The sequence below is a fragment of the Xenopus tropicalis genome, chromosome 7 (genome assembly GCF_000004195.4).
Source record: "Xenopus tropicalis strain Nigerian chromosome 7, UCB_Xtro_10.0, whole genome shotgun sequence".
Lineage (NCBI taxonomy): Eukaryota > Metazoa > Chordata > Amphibia > Anura > Pipidae > Xenopus > Xenopus tropicalis.
In genome coordinates this window covers 52,827,321-52,853,933 of record NC_030683.2, presented here as the reverse complement: position 1 = coordinate 52,853,933, position 26,613 = coordinate 52,827,321, and the positions used below count along the sequence as shown (strand labels likewise).

Sequence of the window (26,613 nt, the reverse complement as noted above, 5' to 3'; positions counted from 1 at the left end):
AATCAGATGTTACTTTCAATACTTTGACGTACATTAAAGATGTGGCTTGTACCATGTGGCAGCACAATTTCCATGCCCTAGGGGAGCTCTAACATGGGTAGTTATGGCTATCTTTCTCATCTCAGGTTCAGTCTGCATTCAGGAAATTAAACAATAGCTATGCTTATCTATTTACACCTTTCCTTTTCATTTAACCACTTATATTAATATTGGAGTGGTACACTCCATGCTTTGTTCTCTCTGAACTTACCTCTGTATACATTCTTATTTTTATAATACTTTTATGTATATTTAAATGTAAATCACAGTAATCCATAGTCAACATGGTTTTAATTAAGCTATGGTGAACACATTTTTCTTTTCTGGCTTAGTAAATAGCTACCATATTTTCTCATCAAATAATCTTCCAACAGAATGATGAAAAGGAAGCTGTAAGCCGTTGGAACTTGATTAATACCTCTCTTCGAAGCAAGATCAGAACCCCACAAGAATTAAAGGTAATTTAAAAAATTATGCATTTTGTCTTAGTATCCGTTTTTATGCTTGAGGGTTTGTTACTATGTAGCTATGTTTGTGTAGGGAGAAAGCTGTGATCTGCAAATAAATACAGAATATGTAGATTTGCTAAGTAATGTGTGTGTGTGTGTGTGTAGTAGTCTCAAAACGTGTGCTTTCCATGCATACTTACAAAACAATATATAGAGACTCCCCATATAGTGACCTCTGTTTGCCCTGTCCTCCTTTAAGAGTGTAAGCTAACTACAAAACTAACAATTATTTTTTTGGGAAGTCCCTGGGAAGCACAAGGGCATAAGGGCTAACACTTGCTCCCCTCTGCGAGGCAGTATGGTTATCTAGAACTGAAAGGTGTAGACTCATCTCCTCGATCCTCCTCTTCCTGGTGTTAACCTCTCCCTTTTCAGTTCTTGCCATCCTGCTTCCAGGAGGTAGGATGTTTATGGGGTTTAGCTCCTTATCTCTTATTTTGTTATACTTTGTATCTTTTAGTTTATTTCAGACTACCTGGAAACATACCTACAAGGCATGCGTGGGTGCTGCCTAAACTGAAAGTAGACTGGAGTATGCTGTAATGCTGCTAGGTCTGTCTTAGAATGGAATTATGTCATACAAATGATCTGACATACTGTGGGAATAGACATGCTAAAATGCTGTCAGTTACCGACCCTAATGGCATAAGGTATGCCTTAGCACTACTAAGACTCTATACCAGATGTTGACCACAGCTTCTACTTTCTGGTATGCTGTAATGCTACCATAGTACTTCACCCACTCATAAAGTTTATTGCTGCCACATCAGCGATTCAAATTTTGTGCCATTATTCTGAGGGCCCCTTTTGATCTGTGGCCACCTTATTGGCTTCCATCTCCCCCATGTTCCTGTTACTTTGGTGAACAGGAAGTTCACGGAAACGGCTTCTCACGACTTTCCTCACATTGGGTAGGTGAACTTAGCTGGAGGCAACTACTTACACCCTCCTTATTATGGGTCGGTGACAAAGAGCAAAGGTCCATTCTTCAAGGGAAAAACCTTGTGACTCAAATAGTACAGCATGTTCTTTTTCCCCCTTCCACTGGTTACGCTATCTAAATTCTCTAGCTGCATATCCCCCCCCCCATATATATTAAAAAAAACATACAACTACATTTTTTTATGTTTTCGGTGCTTCCTTTCTTCTCCTTATCTCACTAACCTACTGCCTAAGCTCAACAGGAGAAATCACCTGTACCTTCCTCCAACAGTTCGGAAGTACAAAAGGGTCAAGAAACAACTGGGGCACCTTACGAAAAAATCTTAGAAACTCTCCAAGGACAAACATCCAAGAAAAGCAAAATCTCTAATCCTTCTCCAGAACCCACCTCCACAATTGCCAGACTGGCTCCAGTCATTTCAATCAACCAATTTAGGCATGAAAACCTCTATTGGAAATTGCCTTCCATTCAGACAGCTTACCAAACTCATGACAGGATGCATACACACAATGCAGTACCAGTCTCTACTTCACCACCATCTGCACAAGAGGAGGGTATCGTACAGGAAACAGCCAGCGATTGGGAGGATGATGTCTCAGAATTTCTTCCTTCAGTATTCAGGAAGAACATGAACTTAAAACACTAGACAAGCCTTTTGGATCCACACAAAAGAAACAACTATGTTTTCCGGTACACAACATGCAACTGGTGCACAACTATTGCCAAAATCATCTGTCCTCTCTATTGTGGCTAGATGGGCTTTATGGATGAAAACTTGAAATGCCGACCCAGCCTCCAAGAAGAACCAGGTAGCATTACCCTTTAAGGGAACTTCACTCTTTGGACCTGAATTAGATTCCCTTATATCCAAGATCCAAGAGCAATTTGCTTCCCAAACTGTTTTGCAACTCTAACTTCAGTCACCGGTCCCAACAATCCCGCCAACAAACCTTGTATTCTACCACCTATAAGGGCTTTTGCACCACTGAGAAACCCAGCTTGAACTACCTGAAGCGCTCCTCTAAGGGGCCTTCAGACAAGACTCAGGATCAATGAAGATTAGCCCTCCCCTTTTATGAAGGAAGGTGGTAGTAGGATGTTCTAGGAGCGATTGCTACCTCAGGATCCACAATCACCTTCAGAACTCCTCCCAAGCCCAGATTTATGTGGTCTAGAATCCCCTCATCTCTTGAAGGTCAAACAGCATTACGGAAGGCCATACAGCACATGATATCCGCCAAAGCCATCATCCCAGTACCACCATGGAAGACGTGGAAGGAACCTCTTTTTAGTCCCCAAAAAGCCTGAACTCTCTGTGGCCCCGTACTGAATCTAAAACACCTAAACAAATTCCTTCACATACCTACCTTCAAAATGGAATCGCTCCGCTCACTCATCTCTAACATGGATATTTTACCGATGCTTACCTCCAGGTACCCATGCACAAGCAACATCAACAGTTCTTGTTATTTTCTGTATTAAATTTCCGTTACCAATTCCAGATGGTAGCATTCGGCCTCACCATCGCAGTAGCCCACATGCGAATATAAGATTTATTCTTGATCCCATATCTCAATGACCTGCTTTTTAGGTCACCATCTCTCGCAAAAGCCATGAAAAACACATGCAAATGCCTGCAGATTCTCTCCTGCCTTATCAACTACACAAAAAGCACCCTGACCCCCTCCGATTGAACTCCCACAAGGTAATCCTCAACCCAGTGAAACAGAACTACTTCAACACCGCCTCATAAACACCATTCAGAATCGATGCCATGGTGACACCCTGGTGCTTCAACATGGTGTACGTATTCGCAACTATTCATATGATCCACCCAATTCTCCGTGGGCTACATCTCTTCCGCACCTCAGCCATAAAGATCACATCCTACTGGCGCAGGAGAACTTGTTTTTTTTACCTACAGAGTCTCTCCACAGCACCCCTGTGACCCCTACCACAGAGGCAGGTTCTCCTACTCCAGGACTCAATCTCAAACTGCTTTCGCTCATGGCATGGCACTTGAGAGGGCCATTTGGAATCATAAAGGGTTCTCAGACAGAGCAACGGACACAGTCCTACGTGCTTGCAAAACCACAACAACCTCATCCTACTATTGAATCTGTCGCATTTTCATCACATGCTACCCTACTGATTGTTCCTCCTACCACACACCTGTATTGCTGAAATTTTTTCAAGATGGCCTGGACAAGGGTCTGGGTATGAACTCCTTCAAACAACAAGTTTCTGCACATTTACTGTTTTTTTCAAACTCCGTTAGCACTCACACTAGCCACATCATACATCATCATCATTATACTCATATCAATCCTCCCTACCACCCTTGGACTTAAATTTAGTCATAATAGCCCTGCAATCACACCCTTTCGAGCCCCTCACCTCGATTGACCTACAGCTCCTAACATGGAAGGTTGTTTTTCTGGTAGCGATTTCATCTGCTAGAAGAGCAGATGAAATAGGAGCCCTGAGCGTTAAACCTCCATTCTGCACTTTTCATTAAGACAAGGTGGTCCTACATATGGTACACACCTTCCTTCACATCTTATTTTCACATTAAAGGAACAGTAACACCAGAAAATAAAAATGTTTTTAAGTAATCATAATACAATGCACTGTTGCCCTGCACTGGTAAAATTTGCACATTTGCTTCAGAAACACTTCTATAGTTGACAATGGCAGGACAATTTAATCAAGACATTGTCCTGCCTTCTCTTTGCCCTAATTTGACAACCAGACCAGTTTATATCCAACTCTCGACTGACCAACTGTGCAAAGCCTACACATGGTAGTTTACCTTTACAAAATTTTCTCCTAAGCAGGTTTTCAGGTGAAAAGTCCTCCAGACCACAGTACAATCTAGTTAGCCACTCTCACCTTTCCTTTTGCTGATTGCTTATTCTTCCTCTCCTTTTTAATCTTCTCACCCTTCTCTGCTCTGGTACTAACCCCCTATGTCCCTGTGCTGCCTAGGGACTTCCTGAGAAAAGGGGATTTGTAGTACTCACCAATAAATCATTTTCTTGAAACCACGGCAGCACAGGGTGCCCCACCCTCTTTTTTTTTCTCCACTCTTACTTTCTGCTGTGCTACTGGGAACTGACAAGGGAGGTATCAACATTAGGAAGAGGAAGATCTAGGGCAGCAATCACCAACCAGTGGCTTGTGAGCAACATGTTGTGCACCACCCCCTTTGATGTTGCTTCCAGTGGCGCCAAAGTAGGAGCCCATTTTTAAATTTCTAGCTTGGAGGGAAGTTTTGGAAGCTCAGAGACACAGTTTTACTCGAAGCAGAGCCTCCTTCAGGCCAGCAGTTCACATATGGTTACCAAATAGCCAATCACAATGCTTATTTGGCATTAATGAGTATTACAAATCCCCCTTTTTAATAACTTTTATTTTAAAAAAAATGTAAGCTTAAAAGTGCATGTGTCTGTATTCAATCATCAATATTGAAGAGGATTAAGATAACCCTAAAATAAGGGTAAAGATACTGTAGCAGGCTAAAATTAGGGCCATGAATTATTCTGGGCACCTACACATTTTGGATGTGCCTATCGTTTCCCTGTTCATGTGCTCACTTGGCTCTGCACAGTGCAACCCCGTATTAATCATATTCCCTCTGTGATTTATTTTTTTTGTTTTTTATTTACAAGTACATTGGCACTAAAGGGTTGATTTGTGATTACACTAAATTTTAACTTGTCTAATGTACCAGCAGTGGTTTCACCTGTAGATGGGGCTATTACTCTGCAAATAATCTTGTTTGTAATGTGTTCTTTGTCTGTGTCTGACTAATTTTGCATCTTGTTTTGTCTTATTTATGTCAGGAAGCAATTTTGAAATACAACATGCTGTATTCCAAGAAGTGGGATTTTACTGCTTTGATCGATCTGTGCGAAAAGGTAATACACATATTGCCATTATATGAAGAACTGAATGTCTAAGTAGGATTCTGAGACTATGCCTTCATCTAACTATACATTTCAGTACGTTTATTTGATCTTTCACTTGGGTCTTTCACATTGTTTATTTTTACATGCTACTTGTGTATAGGGGTTACCATGGTTACGGCCTTTGTATTTTGGCGCCGTTTTGTGTACTAGGGTATTTAAGGGGTGTGTATGCACTTTGTCTTTTGGTTTGTCCCTGAGGAAGAGCACAGTTGGTGCTCGAAACGTCGGATCTTTTTCAATAAACCTTTTTTGTTTTCTCATAAAGTCCCTATGTGTGCGGTACTCTGTTTGCTTATACAGGTATAGGACCCATTATCCAGAATGCTCGGGACCAAGGGTATTCCGGATAAGGGGTCTTTCCGTAATTTGGATCTCCATACCTTAAGTCTACTAACAAATCAATAAAACATTAATTAAACCCAATAGGATTGTTTTGCATCCAATAAGGATTAATTATATCTTAGTTGGAATCAATTACAAGGTACTGTTTTATTTCTACATAGAAAAAGGAAATCCGTTTTAAAATTCTGAATTATTTGATTAAAATGGAGTCTATGGGAGAAAGGCATTCGGTAATTCGGAGCTTTCTGGATAACGGGTTTCCGGATAAGGGGTCCGATACCTGTATGTATATATATATATATATATATATATAATATTATTAGAAATTAGGCTAACTCTCCACCCTCATGATGGGAATTGAAAATATGGAAACATTTATAAGATGCATACATTTAAGTAATAGGAGCTGGCGTGCACAGTGCCCTTTCTCCATTATGGCTTTCAATTTGGATCCATTCCTCTTGCTCCTTGTTATCAACTGTGCATGAAGATACTAGCCGCTGTTCGTCATTACTGCAAAGTGTTTTGTTTTTTTGGGGGGGGAGGGTGGATTTATAATCACAGAACAGGACCTCTTCTAGCCAGTACCTAGGGCTGTCGTGGGATAGGTGAATTTCCCAGTGACCAGTGCAACTCTGTGTATGCTTTATTTTGCCTTCACATTTAAAGGACAATGAAAGGTTAATATAAATTAAAAGTAAGTCTAAAGGCATTCTTTTTAAGTACTTACTGCATATATAAATTCCCAGATCCCTGCTTGCTTCTCTGAGATATGGTGCTGGCAGCCTACAGCAGTGTGAAGACTACAGTGACATCACTGAAATCTCTCTGTCCTTCCTGTAGGCTGCCAGCGGCAACCTTCCTATTCTCTGAGCATGTGTATAACTTGATCCTATCTGCTGTTCTGAGCTACACATACCCAACAGCCAATCAGAAGCGGATGGGGATGGGGGGAGGGAATGAAACACATGTGCAGTATGAAGCAAGGAGGGAAAGGAAGGGAGAATACCTTTATATAGATGGCTGCCTGTTCTAGAAAATGTGAAGTAAGTGTGACTGAGTAAATATTTTGATTAGGTGAGCCAAAAGTGGCGTTTTTACTAAACAATAGGAGGGACTATTGGGCAATATGCTTTTTAAATTTTGACTTTAAGGGGGTAATTTATCAGTAGTTGAATTTGATTTGTTTTTTTCCTCGAATTGAGTTTTTTGCACTTAAAGAACTCAAATTTGAGTTATGGTTCAAAAACTTGAATGCCTGGTATTTAGTAAGTGCAAAAAACATTAACAGTCGAATGTAAAAAATTTGTCAGAAAAATTCTACAGAATTCAATAGGAGTTATCATAGGCGAAGTCAAGCCTATTCGAGATATTCACCACTTGTGGCATAAGCCTTAAGGACAGTTATAATGGATTTAGGGTAAACATTTGCTGTTCTAAATATTCTTGAAACTATTGCAAAATTGCTTGTATACTAGTGTTTTACTATTTCTGTAGTCTTGTAATGAGCAAAGTACTTTAAAATCTAAGCTATAATAAATACTGGAATAGCACAATATAAATTGGATGAGAAATGTTGTGAAATATAATTTTTATTTCTCTCAACATTTGCAGGTATTTTCATTGCTACTCTTAAGTCTGCCTTTTTCTACCTCATTATGCTCTACAACAGAAAGACTGCATTGATTGGAGAGCTGAGTTGGCTTGCTGAATCAGTTAGATGTGAAAAATGAACGCGAGTGATATGGCAGCTTTCTCCTGTATAACTGAATGTTTTTCAGTGGCAAGCTTGATTAGCTAAGGATTGTGCTGATTTATGCTACATAACACACAAATCTTAAACTACAATAGCCCCGGTGTGTTTTTTTTATTCTAACAAATATGGAGGTTTTACAGATTTTTGTTAAATAAACAAAAAACACTTTTTTTTTTATAGCGTTCTGATTTTACAGTAATCTATCTCTTGTATGAAAGGTTATTAAAACTTTGTAATTGCAATGTAGATTTTTTAATAAATATTTGATATTTAGCAGCTACTTATTCCTACAAATGTTTGCACAATCATAAAGCTCTTTTCTCATAGCCCCTGTTGTATTGCTACCTTTCATGTAATTAACTTCTAAAAAGTATTTTGAATAACTTTACTACTGTATGTAATCTTACAGTTTATGCCAGATCAATGAAAAAAATCAGACACAATGCATTCATGCATACCAATATTATGTTCTAATTAAAGCAAGACATAAAATAATAAGTGGGTTTGCATATATTTTGGTACTCAGCAATTAACTAGATATATGCTGCAGGTTGCTATTGTTATATATTGTTGCTATATGTTATATATTGTTATGGATGTTTATAAAATGTTTCTAATTAAGGGTTTCATCGGTTTTAACCTAATGATCCATGCCAATTTTGCTTGAAAATAAAAAAAAAAAACTAGCTCTGAAAGGTTCAAGCATATTATATGGCTTTGTAACCTACATCTGGCTTATTATTTTGGTGAAATCTAAGAAGTAATTGATATTTCTTCAGTACAGTGTTGTATAAATGTTATACATTAAATTGCAGCATGCTCTAATTTTCACCATGAGTTCAAAATATATAGTACTTGTGCTGAACTTTTTACATGTTTAAATATTTTAATTAAATGTCTTTTTTTTCTTGCACTAAGTAGGGCAATGACTAAAGTTAAAACTCTCACTTTCCAGTGCTTTGATAAACAACAGTGAAAAATCTAAGAAATAGGGTCCTCTGTAAAATTATGTAGACTGCTCCTTTAAGTGCAAGGTGTATGTTTGGGATAAAAAATTCCACTGTAAACTGATAGAATTAAACATCAATCTTACGGTGGTTATTTTGCATATGCTGTCCCTGCTGCCTTCTGGAATCTCTGTTGCCTGCAATGTTTATAAGCATAATGAAGGCTTGTGTAGTGTAGGTCTCTATACACATATGAAAGTTATATTGTCTCAGATTTTGGAGAGAGGAATTTCATTAACATTTAAATTCAGCGAGGCCTCAAGTGTTGACAGATTTTGTAGAGTTCAGGGCAACGATACTTCTTTTGATGAATAATATACTTAGCCAGTGGCAGTCAACAAAGCATGACAGCCTCATATTCATGTGTCACTGATAAAGCCAATGTGCTGGACCCTGACAATTGAGGAATTCAGGAAATCTGACAGTCTGTTGCATCTCTACCGACCTTAGATATAAATAGGCGTGTGTCTTTTCATCTTAAATGGGGGAGGTAAATAAACTAACATGCCATCATTTTCCATTCTGAAGGGTTACTGGCATTGCTTATATTTTTAGAGTACTATTCAGTTTAAGGATTACCTTTTAGGTCTTCATACTTCATGTGTGCATCTGGTCTACTTTAAGTTTTTCCATAATCAAACCAACAACACGCAGAGAAAAGATTTCTGTATGAGCTGTCAACACTAGGGGGCTGATTTACTAACCCACGAATCCGACCCGAATTGGAAAAGTTCCGACTTGAAAACGAACATTTTGCAACTTTTTCGTATGTTTTGCGATTTTTTCGGATTCTGTACGAATTTTTCGTTACCAATACGATTTTTGCGTAAAAACGCGAGTTTTTCGTATCCATTACGAAAGTTGCGTAAAAAGTTGCGCATTTTGCGTAGCGTTAAAACTTACGCGAAAAGTTGCGCATTTTTCGTAGCGTTAAAACTTAACGCTACGAAAAATGCGCAACTTTTCGCGTAAGTTTTAACGCTACGCAAAATGCGCAACTTTTTACGCAACTTTCGTAATGGATAGGAAAACTCGCGTTTTTACGCAAAAATCGTATTGGATCCGAAAAATTCGTAAAGAATCCGAAAAAATCGCAAAACATACGAAAAAATCGCAAAGTACCGATCATTACGAAAAAAACGCAATCGGACTCCATTCGACCCGTTCGTGGGTAAGTAAATCAGCCCCTTGGTGTCATCAGTTTGCATATAGTCATGGCCCAAACTGTTGGCACCCCAGAGAAAGTATTTCTCACAGAAAAGTATTGCAGTAACACATGTTTTGCTATACACATGTTTATTCCCTTTGTGTGTATTGGAACAGAACAAAAAAAAAGGGAGGAAAAAAAGTAAATTGGACATAAAGTCACACAAAGCTCCAAAATTATTGGCACCCTTTCAAAATTGCAGATAAATAAGATTGTTTCAAACTTGTGATGCTCCTTGGGGCAAGTAACAGGTGTGGGCAATATAAAAATCACAACTGAAAGCAGATAAAAAGGAGAGAAGTTCACTTAGTCTTTGCATTGTGTGTCTGTGTGTGCCACACTAAGCATGGACAACAGAAAGAGGAGAAGAGAACTGTCTGAGGAATTTAGAACCAAAATTGTGGAAAAATATCAACAATCTGAAGGATACAAGTCCATCTCCAGAGATCTAGATTTGCCTTTGTCCACAGTGCGCAACATTATCAAGAAGTTTGCAACCCATGGCACTGTAGCTAATCTTCCTGGGTGTTGACTGAAGAAAAAAATTGATGAAAGGTTGCAACGCAGGATAGTCCGGATGGTGGATAAGCAGCCTGAAACAAATTCCAAAGAAATTCAAGCTGTCCTGCAGGCTCAGGGAGCATCAGTGTCAGCGTGAACTATCCGTCAACATTTAAATGAAACGCTATGGCAGTTGATCCAGGAGGACCCCACTTCTGACACAGAGACATAAAAAAGCAAGACTACAGTTTGCCAAAATGTACTTGAGTAAGCCACAATCCTTCTGGGAATACATCTTGTGGACAGATGAGACCAAGATAGAGCTTTTTGGTAAAGCACATCATTCTACTGTTTACTGAAAACAGAATGAGGCCTACAAAGAAAAGAACACAGTACCTACAGTGAAATATGGTGGAAGTCCAATGATGTTTTGCTGCCTCTGGCACTGAGATACAGAGACAGTTTCTACCCACAAGCCATCAGGCTTCTGAACTGCTGACATTCTGCACAAACCAACACACACTCCCCATAACTACCGGACTCTTCGCAGTGTCACTTTAAGCAAAGCCACTTTAAACCTCACTGCACAATTTCAAATATTTCATTGCATTTTTTTATTGTAAATACTTGTACCTTTATTGCACACTTTTATTATATTTAATATTTGTATTTTTTTTTTTATCTATGTAAAGTTGGGAGGAACACGGGTCAAAAAAATTTCATTACAGTAATGATGCTTCATTGTTATTTGTATATGACAATACTTGAAACTTGGGTGCCTTGAATGTGTGCAAGGCATCATGACATCTGAGGATTAACAAAGGATTTTGGGTTGCACTGTAGAGCGCAGTGTCAGAAAGCTGGGTTTGCGTCCGAGATCTTGGGTCTTCCAGCAGGACAATGACCCCAAACATACGTCAGAAAGCACCCAGAAATTAATGGCAACAAAGCGCTGGAGAGTTCTGAAGTGGCCAGCAATGAGTCCAGATCTAAATCCCATTGAACATCTGTGGAGAGATCTTAAAATTGCTTCTTGGGAAAAGTCGCCCTTCCAATAAAAGAGACCTGGAGCAGTTTGCAAAGGAAGAGTGGTCCAAAATTCCTGGTGAGAGGTGTAAGAAGCTTATTGATGGTTATAGGAAGTGACTGATTTCAGTTGTTTTTTGCAAAGGGCGTGCAACCAAATATTAAGTTAAGGGTGGCAATAATTTTGTCCAGCCCATTTTTGGAGTTTTGTGTTACATTATGTCCAATTTGCTTTTTTTCCTCCCTTTTTTGTTCTGTTCCAATGCACACAAAGGGAATAAACATGTGTATAGCAAAACATGTGTTACTGCAATACTTTTCTGTGAGAAATACTTGATTTTCTGAAAAAATTTCTGGGGTGCCAACAGTTTGGGCCATGACTGTATGTAAATGCTGTTTGTTTGATTGTATTGATTTCAGTGCTGAGCTGTAACATCCCCTAGTGAGTAAATTAAAGGGGATGTTCACCCTTAAGTTAACTTTTAGTATGATGTAGAGAGTAATATTCTGAGACAATTTGCAATTGGTCTTCATTTTTTATTTGTAGTTTTTTTTAGTTATTTCACTTTTTGTTCAGCAGCCCTCCAGTTTGGTGTTTCAACAGCTATCTGGTTGCTACGGTCCAAATTACCTTAGCAACCAGGGAGTGGTTAAAATGAAAGACTGGTATAAGAATAGGAGAGGACCTGAATAGAAAAGTAAGTTATAACAATTAACAATAAAACTGTAGCTTCACAGAGCTGCAGGGTCAATGACTCTCATTTGAAAGCTGCAAAGAGCTTAGATGAAGAAGGCAAACAATTAAAAAAAATATAACAAAATAAATAATAAAGACCAACTAAAAAGTTGCTTAGAATTAGCCATTCTATAACATACTAAAAGTGAGCTTAAAGGTGAACCACCCCTTTAAAGTGCTGCATAGTATTGCATTGGCTTCTACTTAAAGGATATAGATTTGTGGATTACTGGGTCTGCTTTACACGCAAGTTGAATGTTCAACTTGGAACAACTTTTTGTTATCAGTCAAAGTAAATCAACTTAGACGCTCACATTTAAGTTAACTTTTAGTATTTTGGGCTCCATTTTTATTTTGCATGGTTTTTAATTTATTACAATTCCCAGGCTGTTTTCTTCCAGCTGGAAACTTAATATAACTGGTTGTCGGGGGTCACTGGCTTGTTTATTTATACAGAGGGCTTTTTGCCATAACATTAATAGATGACCAATATGATTTGAGACCTTCATCCATTATTGCCCTTTAACTATATAGAACTAGATAAGCTCCTAACTTTCCAGTTTCCAACAAAGGGTAAACTATTGCTATTGCCCATTAATATTTTTGATTATTTTTGTTATACTCTGGAAAGAGTACTTTATAATAAGCTTTAGGGTGAAGACACATAGAGCTACTAGTAGCAGCTACTTTTTAATGACTACTAGACTCCAGAAAATACCCTGCCATAGACAATACTTGGAATTGCCTCTGCTAAAACACATGCAGAGACAATTATCAGTAAATGATCAGCATTGTCTCTTTTAGTAGCTGTGACAAGTTACTTCTAATATAAAGCTTTTTATCACTTTGTTTGTGTACTTGTGTTGAGTTGCCAGTCCAGTTGTGGTTATTTTAAGCAAACAACATGCATAAAAATGAGTACGTTATCAGCTGATGTGTGATGGGTTGGTATTTTTTTGTTTTTTTTTGCAATTTATTTCTTGTCTTTCTATCTTTCAAAGGTTTTTGAAGAAGCAGAGTATGACCACCTCTTCTGCTCCATTCTTCCTGACATGGTGGACTTGGCTCTTAACCTACCAAATATTTGCACCCAGGTAAAAATATTATCCACTAAGTACAATAATCTTTTACATGCTGTAGTTACTTTGGTTTTAGTCTGCCATTTTGTTGCTAGTAAACAGTAGTGCAACTTGAAACTGTTAAATCAACGGAACTGGCACTCTAGTACTTTTATAGCAACTCTGTAGATATTATTGTCTGTAGTGGGGCTAAATGCTTAAAAAAAAAAGCGTAGGAGGGGACTCATTTATAAACAAGAGCAAATTTGCTTGTATGCAGTAACACATAGCAATCAATTAATGATTGGCTTTTTTTTAGCCAGCTGCTGGTTAAACAGGGAATTCAAGAATTTGATTGGTTGCCATGGGTTACTGCCCAGGTGCAAATTTGCCCAGTGTTTACTAATAAGCCCCAAGGTATTCTGCATTATGTGCAGGGAATGTGCATTATGGCATTCCTTTTCACCTAGAAGGCATACTTTTTAAGATCCCTAAAACAACTCTAAACAGCCGCCAATATGACATACCTCTCTCTGTACATTAAGGGGTATATTTATCATGCTGTGTAAAACATATTTCATATTTCATCTTCATCAGACTCAATATAAGCTGAAAGGTATATAATTTTGGGGCTTTATAGAGCCCCTTTAGGCATTTTAAAAATATAGGTTTACTTTACAGAGTTTACTTTGCACTCTGATATAGTGCTTAGCAGGGGGTGGGTCTTCCCCTTTGGCTGCGTCTGCTGACCCAGGTGGAAGTTCCACTGAGCCTGGGATCAACAGAGCCCCAGTAAAGTGAGTACCGTAGTGGCTGCATCTAAGTCTAGTGAAGTCGGAGAACAGGGACCCCGTGAATGAGGAATAGTAAGTGTCGGGATAATTTGTTGTTGTTTTAGAAAGAGCAGTTTTGGCTCCAACCAGGAGAGATTAGCAGGGCTGTGGAGTCAGTAGATAAATTTTCCAACTCCTCAGTTTCTGATACTTACGACTCCGACTCCTCTGTTTTTAATATGCTAATATATTTTATACATTCACTTAAAACACAACTGAACTGATAATAAACTGATAGACAATTTTATCTATACTCCTACTCCTAATGATTTCCATAGAATCGCATAGTCATGTTTAAAGTTTAAGCTAAAATTACAGCTGAATTACAGCAGTTTTTCAAATGTTTTAAAGCTTCAGTCTTAAACTATTGACTATCCATTCCCTTCACGTATACAAGTATTTCTAGTCCTGCAAATTTTTTTTACTTAATCAGTGAGAGTTAGGCTAGGTTCACAGTGGGCATTGGGTTCCCTGTAACAGAGGAACACGACGCAGTGGAGCTGCCGCACCTTAACTGTGCGTTACGTCCCATTTAGTGAAGCATACAGTCAATGAAAAGCATGCTTCATGGTCACTCAACATGTTCGTTTATGCACTGCGTGCATTGGGCTTTATTATTATAGCAGAGAAGTAATTAATTATGACTGTTTGTGAATTGGGACATTTAAACTTGCTTTATTTTTTTTTTTATTTTATTCCCATTTAAATTTAGTAGGAGTCGGAGTCGGTTCATTTTTTTCCGACTCCAGGAACCCAAATTCCTCCGACTCCACAGCCCTGGAGATTAGATAGAAGTATTCTTCCCTACAGGCATTGTTGCCTTAGAGTAGGACCACAGTTAAGAAGCAGGTATTAGGTCAGTTTCTACCCCTGATCCATAATCGGCTGTGAGGGATCCTTGGCTGCTAAGGGACACCCTGAGGACACAGATACTTTGCCAGGCTACTCTCCACAGGAAGGCCGTGTTGGTTGGTGGTCCTCCCACACCCTCGGCTGAGGTGGGCTATACTGGTTGACACCATATTTTTCTACCTTCTGTGCAATTACCTGATATCTCCTCTGTGTGAGTATATTGCAATAACCCTGCATATTGATTATCTCTGACAATAAACCAATTCTATTGTTCAGCTGCAAGAACTTTCTGGCGCCCATTTGTTACTCTGCACTGTACACAATTATAGTGGGTTGTAGTTACACTACACCATGGCTCCGTTTGGTCACTTCCACTTAGCGAAGGCCCATCCTGAAGAATTGAGTTGCGTGAACCCCATGCTCTAATCCTACACTAGCCGTGCTGTTGGCTTGGTTACAGCCAAGAAGGGGTACATCATGAGTAAAAAAAATGCAATTTGTGTCTAAAATAGCCAAGTGCACACCAAAAATTGCACACTATTTAGGCAGATTTTGAAAGCTTGAGTTGTCCTGAAGTTTCCCATGTAATCTTCTATCAAGAAATGCAACCATTGTCTGACCTTTACTGCAAAGGAAGTATGAAAATCAAGTAACACTAAAGGGGTTTAAGGTAAACAGATCACAGACACACACAGGATTGAACACTTATGCAAGTATACTTTTTTCTTATATTTTTTGTTAATGTAAAACATTTTCACAAACACTATTGATTTTCAGTTCTTTGAAGGTCTAAATACTTAAGCAAGGTGCCCATATAAATACATACACTTTATGCAGGTTGCATTACAGGTGACAATCTTATTTGTATGAATGCCACATTTGCTATTCCTCTACTGAAAGGTCATGTATTTGAGCCTTCTATATTCATATTCATCTCTGATTTCAAAAATACTGTCAAAACAGAAATTTTCCAAAATCTGTTTACTTTATGTACAATTTAGCAATCACTTGGCAACTGTTTCATATTTTTTTCTGATCCAGCAGGCAAACAGATCTGACAAAACCTAATGAAGCGTGCATCTTTTGTGATTTGGGTTACAGTCTTTTAAATTGCCTACATGTCAAACTCCTAAAATCTTTCTGTTTTTACTGTATCTTGGGCTTTTATACAAATGCAAATATATTCTTTAGAAATGCTTGTAGATGCTGTCATAAAATCTCAAGTCACGTGGAATTATGCAAAATATCAGCTCCATATAAATAGGCAATGTAAGAGAACCCTGTGTTATTTACATCCCAGAGTGTTATTCCTACACAGCCATATTATTTGTGAGGATATGTTTAAAGTAGCTGTTGTGAGGAAAGAATTCATAACAATCTGACTGAAATTACTCTTTTGCTGAGTGATTTAAAAGGACAGTTCGCCTTACAATTAAAGGGGATGTAAAGACAAAAATCATAATCCTTGCGTGTGTTATTTGGATTAAATGAATTACATTTGCTATATAAACACATTAAAAATTCTTTACCATTTCTCAAACTAGAAGCCTTCATATTTTGCATCTTCTATTCCCCTGACATTAGCTCTGCTTACAGTATACATGTTTTTTAACTTCCTCTGACAGGTTGCTCGGGTGACATATTGCATAGATATGCAATTGAAAGTAATAAATATTTAGATGTACAGAGATCAGTTCTAGTAACTGGAACCTGTGCAAATTTACATTGGAAATGCCCCGATTAGGAGAGAATTACATTGAAGAAAATTAAATTAAAAACAGAAAAAATGTTCCTTTTTCTTTGGGTACCCAAATTACTGTATATACTTGAGTATAAGCCGAGTTTTTCAACACCAATAATGAGCTCAAAAAGGCACCCTCGCCTTATACTCGCGTATATACGGTATTTTCCTGGTGTGCCATCGTTCGCACCCCCCAACCCAACCCCCCCATGATCGTCTGTTCTGCCCTCGCTCTCTAAAATGAGAAAAAGCACCAATCTCACCCGACGCATCCTTGTTCAACTGAAGCATTCCTTTGTCGCTACGCGCCCCCCCCCCTTGCGTGCTGGGCCAGTGCATGAAGGGGGTGGTGCTCGCGTCGCGACAAAGGGATGCTCTGGTTGAACAAGGATGCGTCGGGTGAGATTGGTGCTTTTTCTCATTTTAAAGTTATGGGTTTCCTACTTATTACCTATATTGTAACAAAGCCCTGGCAAACGCTACCGCTGATTAAAGTATGGTCTACATGAAACATGACGGTCTATTTTGGACACCAGCTCAATTCCAAGTCAGTGCTGCCATTACAAGGGTTCTTCGGTGATATTGCTTTTATTTTTATTTTGCGAACGGACGGGCAAGGGCAACATAAAACATTTACATACATTATAGAAATCCCCCGCACCGCATGTCCTTCAGTATCAACTGGTGCACATAATAATTATTAATCCAAGGATGTGTGAAGGCTCTAAGTGCGGGGAAATATTTTGAAACATGTACCATATAATAATTACGGTAAAATGCAAGTCTAAAGTAACCTTTCAGTAGCTCGTATCAGAATCATTTAGGTATCCTGATACTGTCGGGCAGCTCATACATAGCAACATTAGTGTGGACCTGCTGCTACAAGTGGGTCTCATAATTATAGGAGTTAGCTAGATAAATTGTGAACAAAGAAAAGGAAAAATAAAATGCGCCTCATTTTCCAGCCCATACCTTGTGTTTATTAATATAGTAGTCATGTAAGCACTTGTGAGTGTCCTTTTATTAAATAATTTGAATATTGAAACTTAGCAGTAGCGGCTGCATTTCCCACTCTAGGCTTATACTCGAGTCAATAAGTATTTCAAGTTCTCTTAGGTAAAATTAGGTACCTCGGCTTATACTCGGATCGGCTTGTATATACGGTAAATGTTGCTTAAGATGGCAATATACTGCATGGGTGCATTACAAAGGGAAATTAAAGATAATTGTAAGGTAGATAATTTGATTTCCAGTGCCCAGATTATTTAGAGTATTTAAAAATTCTAAAAAGGAAAACAGAGTTAGACAAATACTGGTTTCTACTGCTGATACATTTACATATAATTTTCCAAAAGTTGCTTAATATTTTACTTTCTTTTGAGAAAAATATTATTTTCCCTATAAAGACATTAGAAAATACACTAAACAGCATGGGGCTCTAATATAATAATAGTGATTTATCTTCAGCAAAAAGATATTTTATGGTTATTTTTTTCCTGTTTGATTTTGCATGATTGTGCCAGAGTGCATAACAGCCAGCAAACTGTTACATGTAAACAAACTGGGAAATGTATGTATTCAAATTAACATTCATATTAAAACACTAACTGAGGTTAGCTATAAGTTTCAGTTCTTAAAGGAATTCCTACTTCTAAATGAATCAAACAAATGTAGAAAGTCTGCAGTTTACTGCCAGTTGGATTGGAATTTTGCATGGCTGCAATATGTCATTTAGACCATTCCCAAAATTAATATTGTAGAATGCATTTTAGTAACCTTGTATTTTCTTACTTGATAAAACCTGGACAGATCTATCTACATCTAATACATTTACAAGTACAACCATGTACAGTTATTGCCTTCAGCTGTCTGTAATTTAACGCTTTCAGTGCAAGTAATGGAAACTGCTGATCCAACCTTTGGACTTTGAGCTTTGGTTAGCTCACCTTTAAAAAAGGTATTACTTTAGAGGGTCAGATTCATTCGAAACCATGCTAAATAGCATTGGGGTCATTCATGTATTACCTGCCCTGCCACAATGCCTTAGGCATAAAGGTGGGGCAAGCAGCTAACTTTCACTTAACATTCTGCGCTTCCTAGGTGTCACTGCACTCTTCACATTTGCCTTCCCAGCCTCTCTCCCACAGTCTATAATTTTGTAGCCAGGGCATGGACATCAGGTCCTACATTCTGGCGCATATAAATGATTTTGGGCTGATAATAAAGGTTACCCTAATAAGTAGGGATGCACCGAATCCACTATTTTAGTGAAAGATTTGGACGAATACTGAACTGAATCCAAATCCAAATGAAGTGACTGAGGCAGCGCATGGTGAAACATTTTCAAGTCACATGATTTTAAGGATTCTGTTCAGCCAGGACCTTGAATTTGGCTGAATCCTTCTGAAAAAGGCCAAATCCCAAACCGAATCCTGGATTTGGTGCATCCCCATCAATAAGTGTAAACAAAAAGGCATCTGTCTGCTTTCTGTGATTGTGAATTCCAAGACTGAAGGAAACATGATTTATATTATTGATATATTACAGTCCAATTTAAGCTAATACAGTACAGTACATTTTTGATCGCTTTTTATTTTCACTTTTTATGAATTTTGTAACATTTTAAAAATGAATGTGTTTTGTTTTCCACCTTTTGTTAGAATTTGATGCTTTTGTTGATGCATTTACTGTCCCTACTTTGCAGAAGTCTGTAAGCAACCAGTGTAATAATTTTTTAACAGTTGGGAAGATTGGTGCCCTAGAATAGAGAATTTATAAGGAAGACTGCGAAGTGAAACTGATTTATATTTAAAATCTATATTGACTTACTGAGAAGAATTTTGACTGACGTTTCAGCTGATGATCTTTTTTTATTACATAGAGCAGACTGTCCGCTACTCTATAATTACTGCCTAAAAAGTCACCAGTTCATACATGACTTCAGTTTTTATAGAGCTGAATGTGTAAACATGTAAACAAAAATTGAAAGGAATAGGAAATCCCAGTGAACCCAAAATTGATTAGTGTTCTATACTTTGGTGTCCATAATGGGAAAAATGCTTTCATTTTCATTCCCTATAAGTTTTATTTTTTCCCCTTTAAGCAAAGTGTTATCCTTTTCTCATCTTCATGTGTATAAATAGTTATTGATTTTGAACTAAGGTTCATAATTCAAGGGCTTCTATTATTTATATTGATTAGATGTTTTTCAGAAGCCCTTTTCTCCAGCCACCAAGAAAAAATGGCAGTTGAATGTAATGGCTGTTGATTTAGGAATCCGCTGAAAGTGCAAAATTATTCTTCTAATTATTAGGCAAAAGTAAGCTATTTTTATGTTACCAACATTTCTAATTCAATTACTGTGCACTTACCCTCTTTTTATGTAATAATTTCTCCTTTAATGTTTTGCAGCCTATCCCTTTGCTTAAACAAAAAATGAATCACTCCATCACAATGTCGCAGATGCAGATTGCTTCTCTACTAGCAAATGCTTTCTTCTGCACGTTCCCACGACGGAATGCTAGGATGAAATCCGAGTATTCAACCTACCCAGACATAAACTTCAACAGGTAGTTGTGTTTGTATTCCCACCACCACATTGCTAACAAATTACATTAGTGTTGAGAATGACTTATGTTAGTCTTTGTTCTGTAACAGTATCTTAATTTTTGTAATGCTTTCATATTTAGAAATTTTAAAAGGATGCTGTCTAAAAAAAGACCCACCAGTAAGCACAAGGCTCTTTTTTAACTAATTGTAATTCTATGCAGTTGAAGTCAGGGTCACGTTGAAATTCCTATAGGCTCTTGCCATGTTTGCTTTCTAGTAATCTAGAGTTCTGTGGAATCGTTTTTGAAACAAGTCTCATTTAAAAAATTAAATTTGAAACATTAATATTATCTTAGTAAAAGCAATGCATCTGCAAGAATTTGGTGAGAGCTTTTATTAGAAGATTTGTTGATGGACCCTTCATTTATGTACACATATAAATATTAATTTATTTACTAAAAACAATTATTGTATTCTCTCTTTCATATTATACTTACTGTACACAACCAGGCCTAGACTTATAAGACCAGTGCTCCTCCCCTTTCCATTTTTGCATGCATAGTTTATATTTGTTGAGTTCGGAGCACTAGGAATTTGATGCATGGGAAATGTAAAGTGATGTAAAAGCTCCAGAGTGTCCCCAGTGCTTTAGAAAAAAGTAGGATGCGCCTAGCCTAGTCCTGCTGACCTAGGCCTAGGCCATTGTGAGCTTCCCACAAATCCAGGCCTGTAGACATCTTGGCAATTTTCTTTTATGTGCTACATGTCTCTCAACCACTGTATGTAATGGTATGTTAACTCTTCTGTCTCTATCTTATCTTCCTTTCATGAGAAATATAATAATATTCTCTCTCCTTAGTACAGTACAGAGACATATGAAGCAATAGTCATATGAATTCTACTTTTCTAAACACCTGCCTGTTGTACTCTGTAATGCAATGTCATAAGTAGGAGTCTTGAATAATCATTTGGTCCTAAAATCCTTATGTGGCATATTTTGCAGGAATGTCAGTCTTAGAGACATTATTGGTTCTAGTATGTTGTGGATGAATGCTGTTTTAGTCAAAGATCTGACTTTGGAAAGTCCATAACCAAATTATATTTATTACTGATGTTAAGTTCTTTGACACCCATATTGTTTCACCAAATAATTTAAGTAGGATTTAAAGGTAATGCCTTTGGAGGTGAGAAAAAAAACAAACTATTCAGTGCAATAATAAAATATAAGATAGGTCATTTTCAGGCCTACCTGGACAAACAGGTTATTCTGAAATGTCAGCATGACAGATAAAATGTAGTTGAAAATTGCATGATCATGGATTAAAGGTATGAGGTTGCCTAATCTTCAAATGCCTTTAGTTAAAGGAGAAAGAGGTTTAATGACTTGGTGGTGCCAATTTGTTAGTCAACACCCAGCGCATATAATTCCTTAACTAACACCTTGGTCCAGTGCTCCTCTTTGCTGAAAACTGCATGCTCATTTAAGCCAGATTTTTCTTTCAAGTTTTTTCTTTTCACTCAGCAGTTACAAAGGATCCCTGTGATTTATATACTTTAATATCTTGTGCTTATCAGACATTATTTCTGCTCTATCAGATGTTTTATTTGATCTCTATAAATAGGTGATTAGAAATTGACATTAATAATTTTTATCCAGCCTCATGTTTTTTGAGATATAATATTTCCTTACATTGATTGCCACAGTTCATCAACTTACAAGAACTATCTAATTGATCTTAATAATAGCAGAGCATGTAGTATGGAATCTCCCTCACATATAAATAGATATGCCTTTCATGTTTAAAGTTTCTGTTGACATTTGATTTCTGAATATTCTAATTGGCAACAGATTGATCCTAACTGATTCACACTTATTGTTTATGTCCATCAGTGAAAGAGTTAAAGCGATTTTAGGCTCTGGCTATATAGCAGTACAAATTGAATTCAGTTTTATAAATTTTAATGTTAGAAATCTGTGACTTTTTGTTCCATTTGTAATATGATTTTCTGCATAGCTACATATCTATTAAAAGAATTCCAATTTGATTAGCATTGATCTCACTGAAATAAGGAAGGCTGAGGATAAACATCTTGTTTCCTTGTTTATGATTAGAATGTCTGTATCTGTGTCTCTTTAGAAGTGAGGTGTAGCTGTATTTTGACTAGCTGAAGTTTTTTTTAACAAAAATACAAAGCAAGTCTGGCTTAGAAGGATTCTGTTGTGATTTTATGGTGTTGTTACACTATATTACACTGTGCACATTGCAAATAATTTATTCTACTGTTACAAATGTTATTCTTGAGCAAATAAATAAGGTTGTGTGGTTTTCCTTTTTGGGTGCTATTCTCTTATCTCCCAGCAGGTGGACCATGGGAGCATTTTTAGCTTTGCAGACAATTTCCAAGTTCATTTTTTATACAATGCTAAAATCTACTCCAACCTTCAGACAACCTGCTTTTTTTGGAAGGGTGAGGGGGGGGGGGGGCAGGTTTGGGGTGTCAGCACCAGTTGCCTCTCACTATATATATATTGTATTTGGGATTTCACTACCATGTTACACTCACATTATAAGTTATTTATCATCTGGAGACATTGCTCTCTTCAGTTATATACAAGTACATAATGTATGTGTAAATAACATACCCCCTTTTGTAAATATATTGTAAGTCACTGACCAGCTACATAACCATGTAACAGCACAAGGCTGAAAACTGAGTGCTTTTATACAGGTCATGGAAAGCTGAGGTGACTTCTGATATCCTCATATTTTACAGCAGGGGTTACTTTATTATAATCCATAAGAAGGATACTAATTTGCAAGATATTCACATCTCTTGTGTATTTTATATATACATCTCCTTAACTGTACAAGGTAATTCAGAGGGTTGGAAAGAAGTAATGGGGCAATTTTTCAAAAATGTATTGTAACTGGAATCATCCATGCAATTTCCTATTTATGTACATTAAAACTGCTTGACACAGCAACTTCAGTTGACTCTCATCCCAAAAACACACATTGGTGCATTTTTATTCTTTTTAATTACCAGTTTAATAATGGCTAATACTGTACTAGCATTATTAGCCATTAAAGGACATGTAAAGCCTACATGGCATCATTTGTACTGCATATATCCCCTCCGTTTGCCAGCACCATCACATTTTCTTAAAACAAATAGCAGCTATTTTCCATTTGATATATGATCAGTGACATTTACATCTGCAAACAGCACATGTGCACTGTAAATTTCATGCAGTTAAGAATATAGGGTTACACAGGCAGAACTTACTTTGATAAAAAGTTCTGCTTGGATTTAACCATGTAATGGTTAAAGGGATACTGACAGCCACTTAAATTTTTTTTTACACCTGCTGTTGTGTTTTAATCTGTATCAGCTTTAAATTCCTAATAAACTAAATCTGCAAAGTTTTTTCGCTTCATAATTATGGTAGCACGAATTACAGACCCACAGAGCAGCCATGTTTGTTCCCCTCTTCTGGGTTTTAATTTAAATGCCTCCCACGTGAATAAATATGCCCAATCACAAACCTGCAACGCTCCTTCTGCTTTCAGCCGGTGTGTGAGAAGCTCAGCTCCGTTGTCTATGTGTAATGGGGTGGGGGAAGGGGCAGGCAGGCATGGGAAAGCTTAAGCTGACCTGCTAATTAATTCTTTGTGGGAAGAGCAGAGAAGGGGCACAGCCCTTTGAAGTAGGCAGGCAACGGAAAGATCAAGCCTGCCTGCTATCTAGTTTACAATGCGAGGGAGGGAGGGGGAACTCTGAATCCTCCCAGTTTATGACGTAGTCCTTTGACAGATTGAGAAGCTACAGTCGGGTTGCCAGACAGTCGGGTTCTGGATCTTCAGTAGGATTTATGTAGAGAAGCAGGACTTTTAGGAAAAAACAGTCAGCATGACCTATAGGTAGGTTTGGAAGTAGGTTCATATTTGTTTAAGAAATTTTTTGGTGTCAGTATCACTTTAAGCTGAGCAGACAGCTAGAGCAGAGTTTCTGTGGGAACCAGCAATGCCATCTCTTCATTGGCTGCTACACTGGAGCGCGTGTTCAGTAAACTGAGCATGCTCAGTAGCTAGAAGCCAAAGTAAATTCCTGAGGGAGGGGGCCGAGTGAGTTAGAGGGGAAGAAGAAAGCCTAAGTGATTAAGGGGAAGCTGCAGCCTTACTATTAAACTTAGAACAACTGGAGTGACAGGTATTTAAAGATTTCAAAGAGGCTGTTCACTGATGAAATGTTTCACAGGGCATTTTGTCTGTCAGTGTAGAATGCCCCATTACAACTACCGATTCTATTTATTTAAAAGCACTTTGAGTGAGTTACATGGAGCAGTGAAAAACGTACCTCTCATAGTGCATTGGCCACCCCACATTTCATGTTATAAGTGCTGTTATAACCACTGCTGGTTTTCCCTGACAGCAGCGGCAGTCAAGCCCCACAGTCAGCCATGTGTTGAAGCCAATAGGGAAATGGCAGATTGGGTGGCTTGTTGTTTTACAGGATATCACACTCTTGACAGGCAGCAAAACACCAAAAATACTGTTGACTTGCTCCTTATGTGAATCACCATAGGGAAAACTGACTAATTGCATGAAAATGATCCTTTCTGTATTTCTGCACTATTACATGAAAAGTCAGTTTTAACAACAGCAATTCATATAGGAAGCAATTTAAAGTTACTCTGTTGCTTGCACAAGTGAGATTTCTCACCCATTTGTGGGTTCCATTTCACCACTTGCTAAGATATAGGAAGGTACCAGGATTGCATCTTGTTTAAAGTGATACTGACACAAAAAAACAACTTTTTAAAATATGAATATACATAAAAAATTGCCTATAGGTTGTGTTGATATTTTTTGTTGATATGGCTGCTTTTGTAAGTAATTGTTACTTGAAATCCCAAAACCTGACTGTTTTGCCAGCCTGACTGTCCCTTCTCAGCCTGTCAGTTATAGGTCCTAATGCTAACAGACATCTGCTGCACAAATATGGCCGCCCCCTCATAGAGGAACATGGGGGATCAGATAGGGAATGTAAAAGCTTGGACAAATACTTTTATGGCAAAATTATAAATAGCTGCAAAGACAATGTTATGATAGATGTAAAAAAGAAGTGGTCTGAAGGACAATAATTTAAGGTAGCTTCGAAGTTAATTGTTTTCTTATTAGAATCATATCTGATACAGGTATGGGTCCTGATATCCAGAATGCTAGGGACCTGTGGGTGGATAAGGTATCTTTCGGTAATTTGGATCTCCATACTTTAAGTCTGCTAAAAATTATTTAAACATTACATAAAAGCAATACAATTGTTTTGCCTCCAGCAAGTACATATTAAATTGTTTAAAATTGAATTATGGGACGGCCTTTTCCCATTGACTCTAAGCTTTCTGGATCACTGGTATGGGACAATGCTCAGGACCTGGTGTCTTCCAGATAAGGGATCTTTCCGTAATTTGGATTTCCAGACCTTAAGTCTGCTAAAAATCATTTAAACATTAAATAAACCCAATAGGATTGTTTTTGTTTTCTCACCAATAAGGATTAATTAAATCGTAGTTGGGATCAAGTACAAGGTACTATTTATTATTACAGAGAAAAGGGATTTTTTTTTTTTTTAAATGTGAAATATTTCCTTAAAATAGAGTCTATGGGAGAGGGCCTGTCTGTAATTTGGAACTTTCTGGATAACAGGTCCCATACCTGTATATTGAAAAAAAAAAAAAAACTTATGATGGGGAAACTAAATGTTAACATTAATTTAAATTTTTTGCTGTATGTCCCCTATAAAGTTTGTGTGTGCCATTTTAATGTGCTACTGCTTTGAACCTAAGCCAAATTACTATATTTTATGATTGTGCTGCAAAACACATTTTATTAAAAAAGAAGGGAAAGTGAAATTTCATGTAGGATTAGTTATGTATTGTTTGTTTTACAAAGCAATTTTTCTGAAATTTACACTTTTTATCCATATAGCACTAACAGCATTTATGGCTACATTTGATTGTTCGCACCTATTGTAAACAGGAACGAGCCTTTGCAAAAACTGTCAAGCAAAATGTGTCCTACTGGTTGCATTTTTTATTAACCTTTTTACCTGGGGCAAATGTAACATTTCTCTAGAGCTTTTACTATTGTTAGCAATAGAAAGATGTAATGAATGGTCATTTTCTTGCTTGGGGCTGAGATGCTAAGTGCAGTCCTGTTAACCTAAAATTAAACCATTTTTGTGCGTTCACTCTCAATGGACTCTGTTTTCTTCTAGACACCATAAATGTACATCATTGCTTTTAATGTACAAATAGCTTCCAAGCCTCTTGATTAGTCAGCTGAGTCTCATCCAGCCCACCTGGTTAGTCTGTAGCATTTACTGTGCTATAGCCAGCCCATGTATTCTTAAAGGAACAGTAACACCAAAAAATGAAAGTGTTTTAAAGTAATTAAAATATAATGTACAGTTGCCCTGCGCTGGTAAAACTGGTAAGTTTGCAACAGAAACGCTACTATAGTTTATATAAATGAGCTGCTA

At 37.5% G+C, this 26,613-nt stretch overlaps 1 protein-coding gene across 3 annotated transcripts in view; it reads left to right on the top strand.

Moving 5' to 3' along the window:
- Nucleotides 1–26,613, top strand: part of parg (poly(ADP-ribose) glycohydrolase) — a 64,198-nt gene that overhangs the window by 10,380 nt on the left and 27,205 nt on the right. For all 3 annotated transcript variants that reach the window (XM_018095271.2, XM_031904831.1, NM_001127042.1), the window contains exons 5-8: nucleotides 414–497; nucleotides 5,337–5,411; nucleotides 13,039–13,131; nucleotides 19,933–20,090. In XM_018095271.2, coding sequence (XP_017950760.2) covers nucleotides 414–497; nucleotides 5,337–5,411; nucleotides 13,039–13,131; nucleotides 19,933–20,090 — 410 coding nt within the window. The remainder of the gene's footprint in view (nucleotides 1–413; nucleotides 498–5,336; nucleotides 5,412–13,038; nucleotides 13,132–19,932; nucleotides 20,091–26,613) is intronic.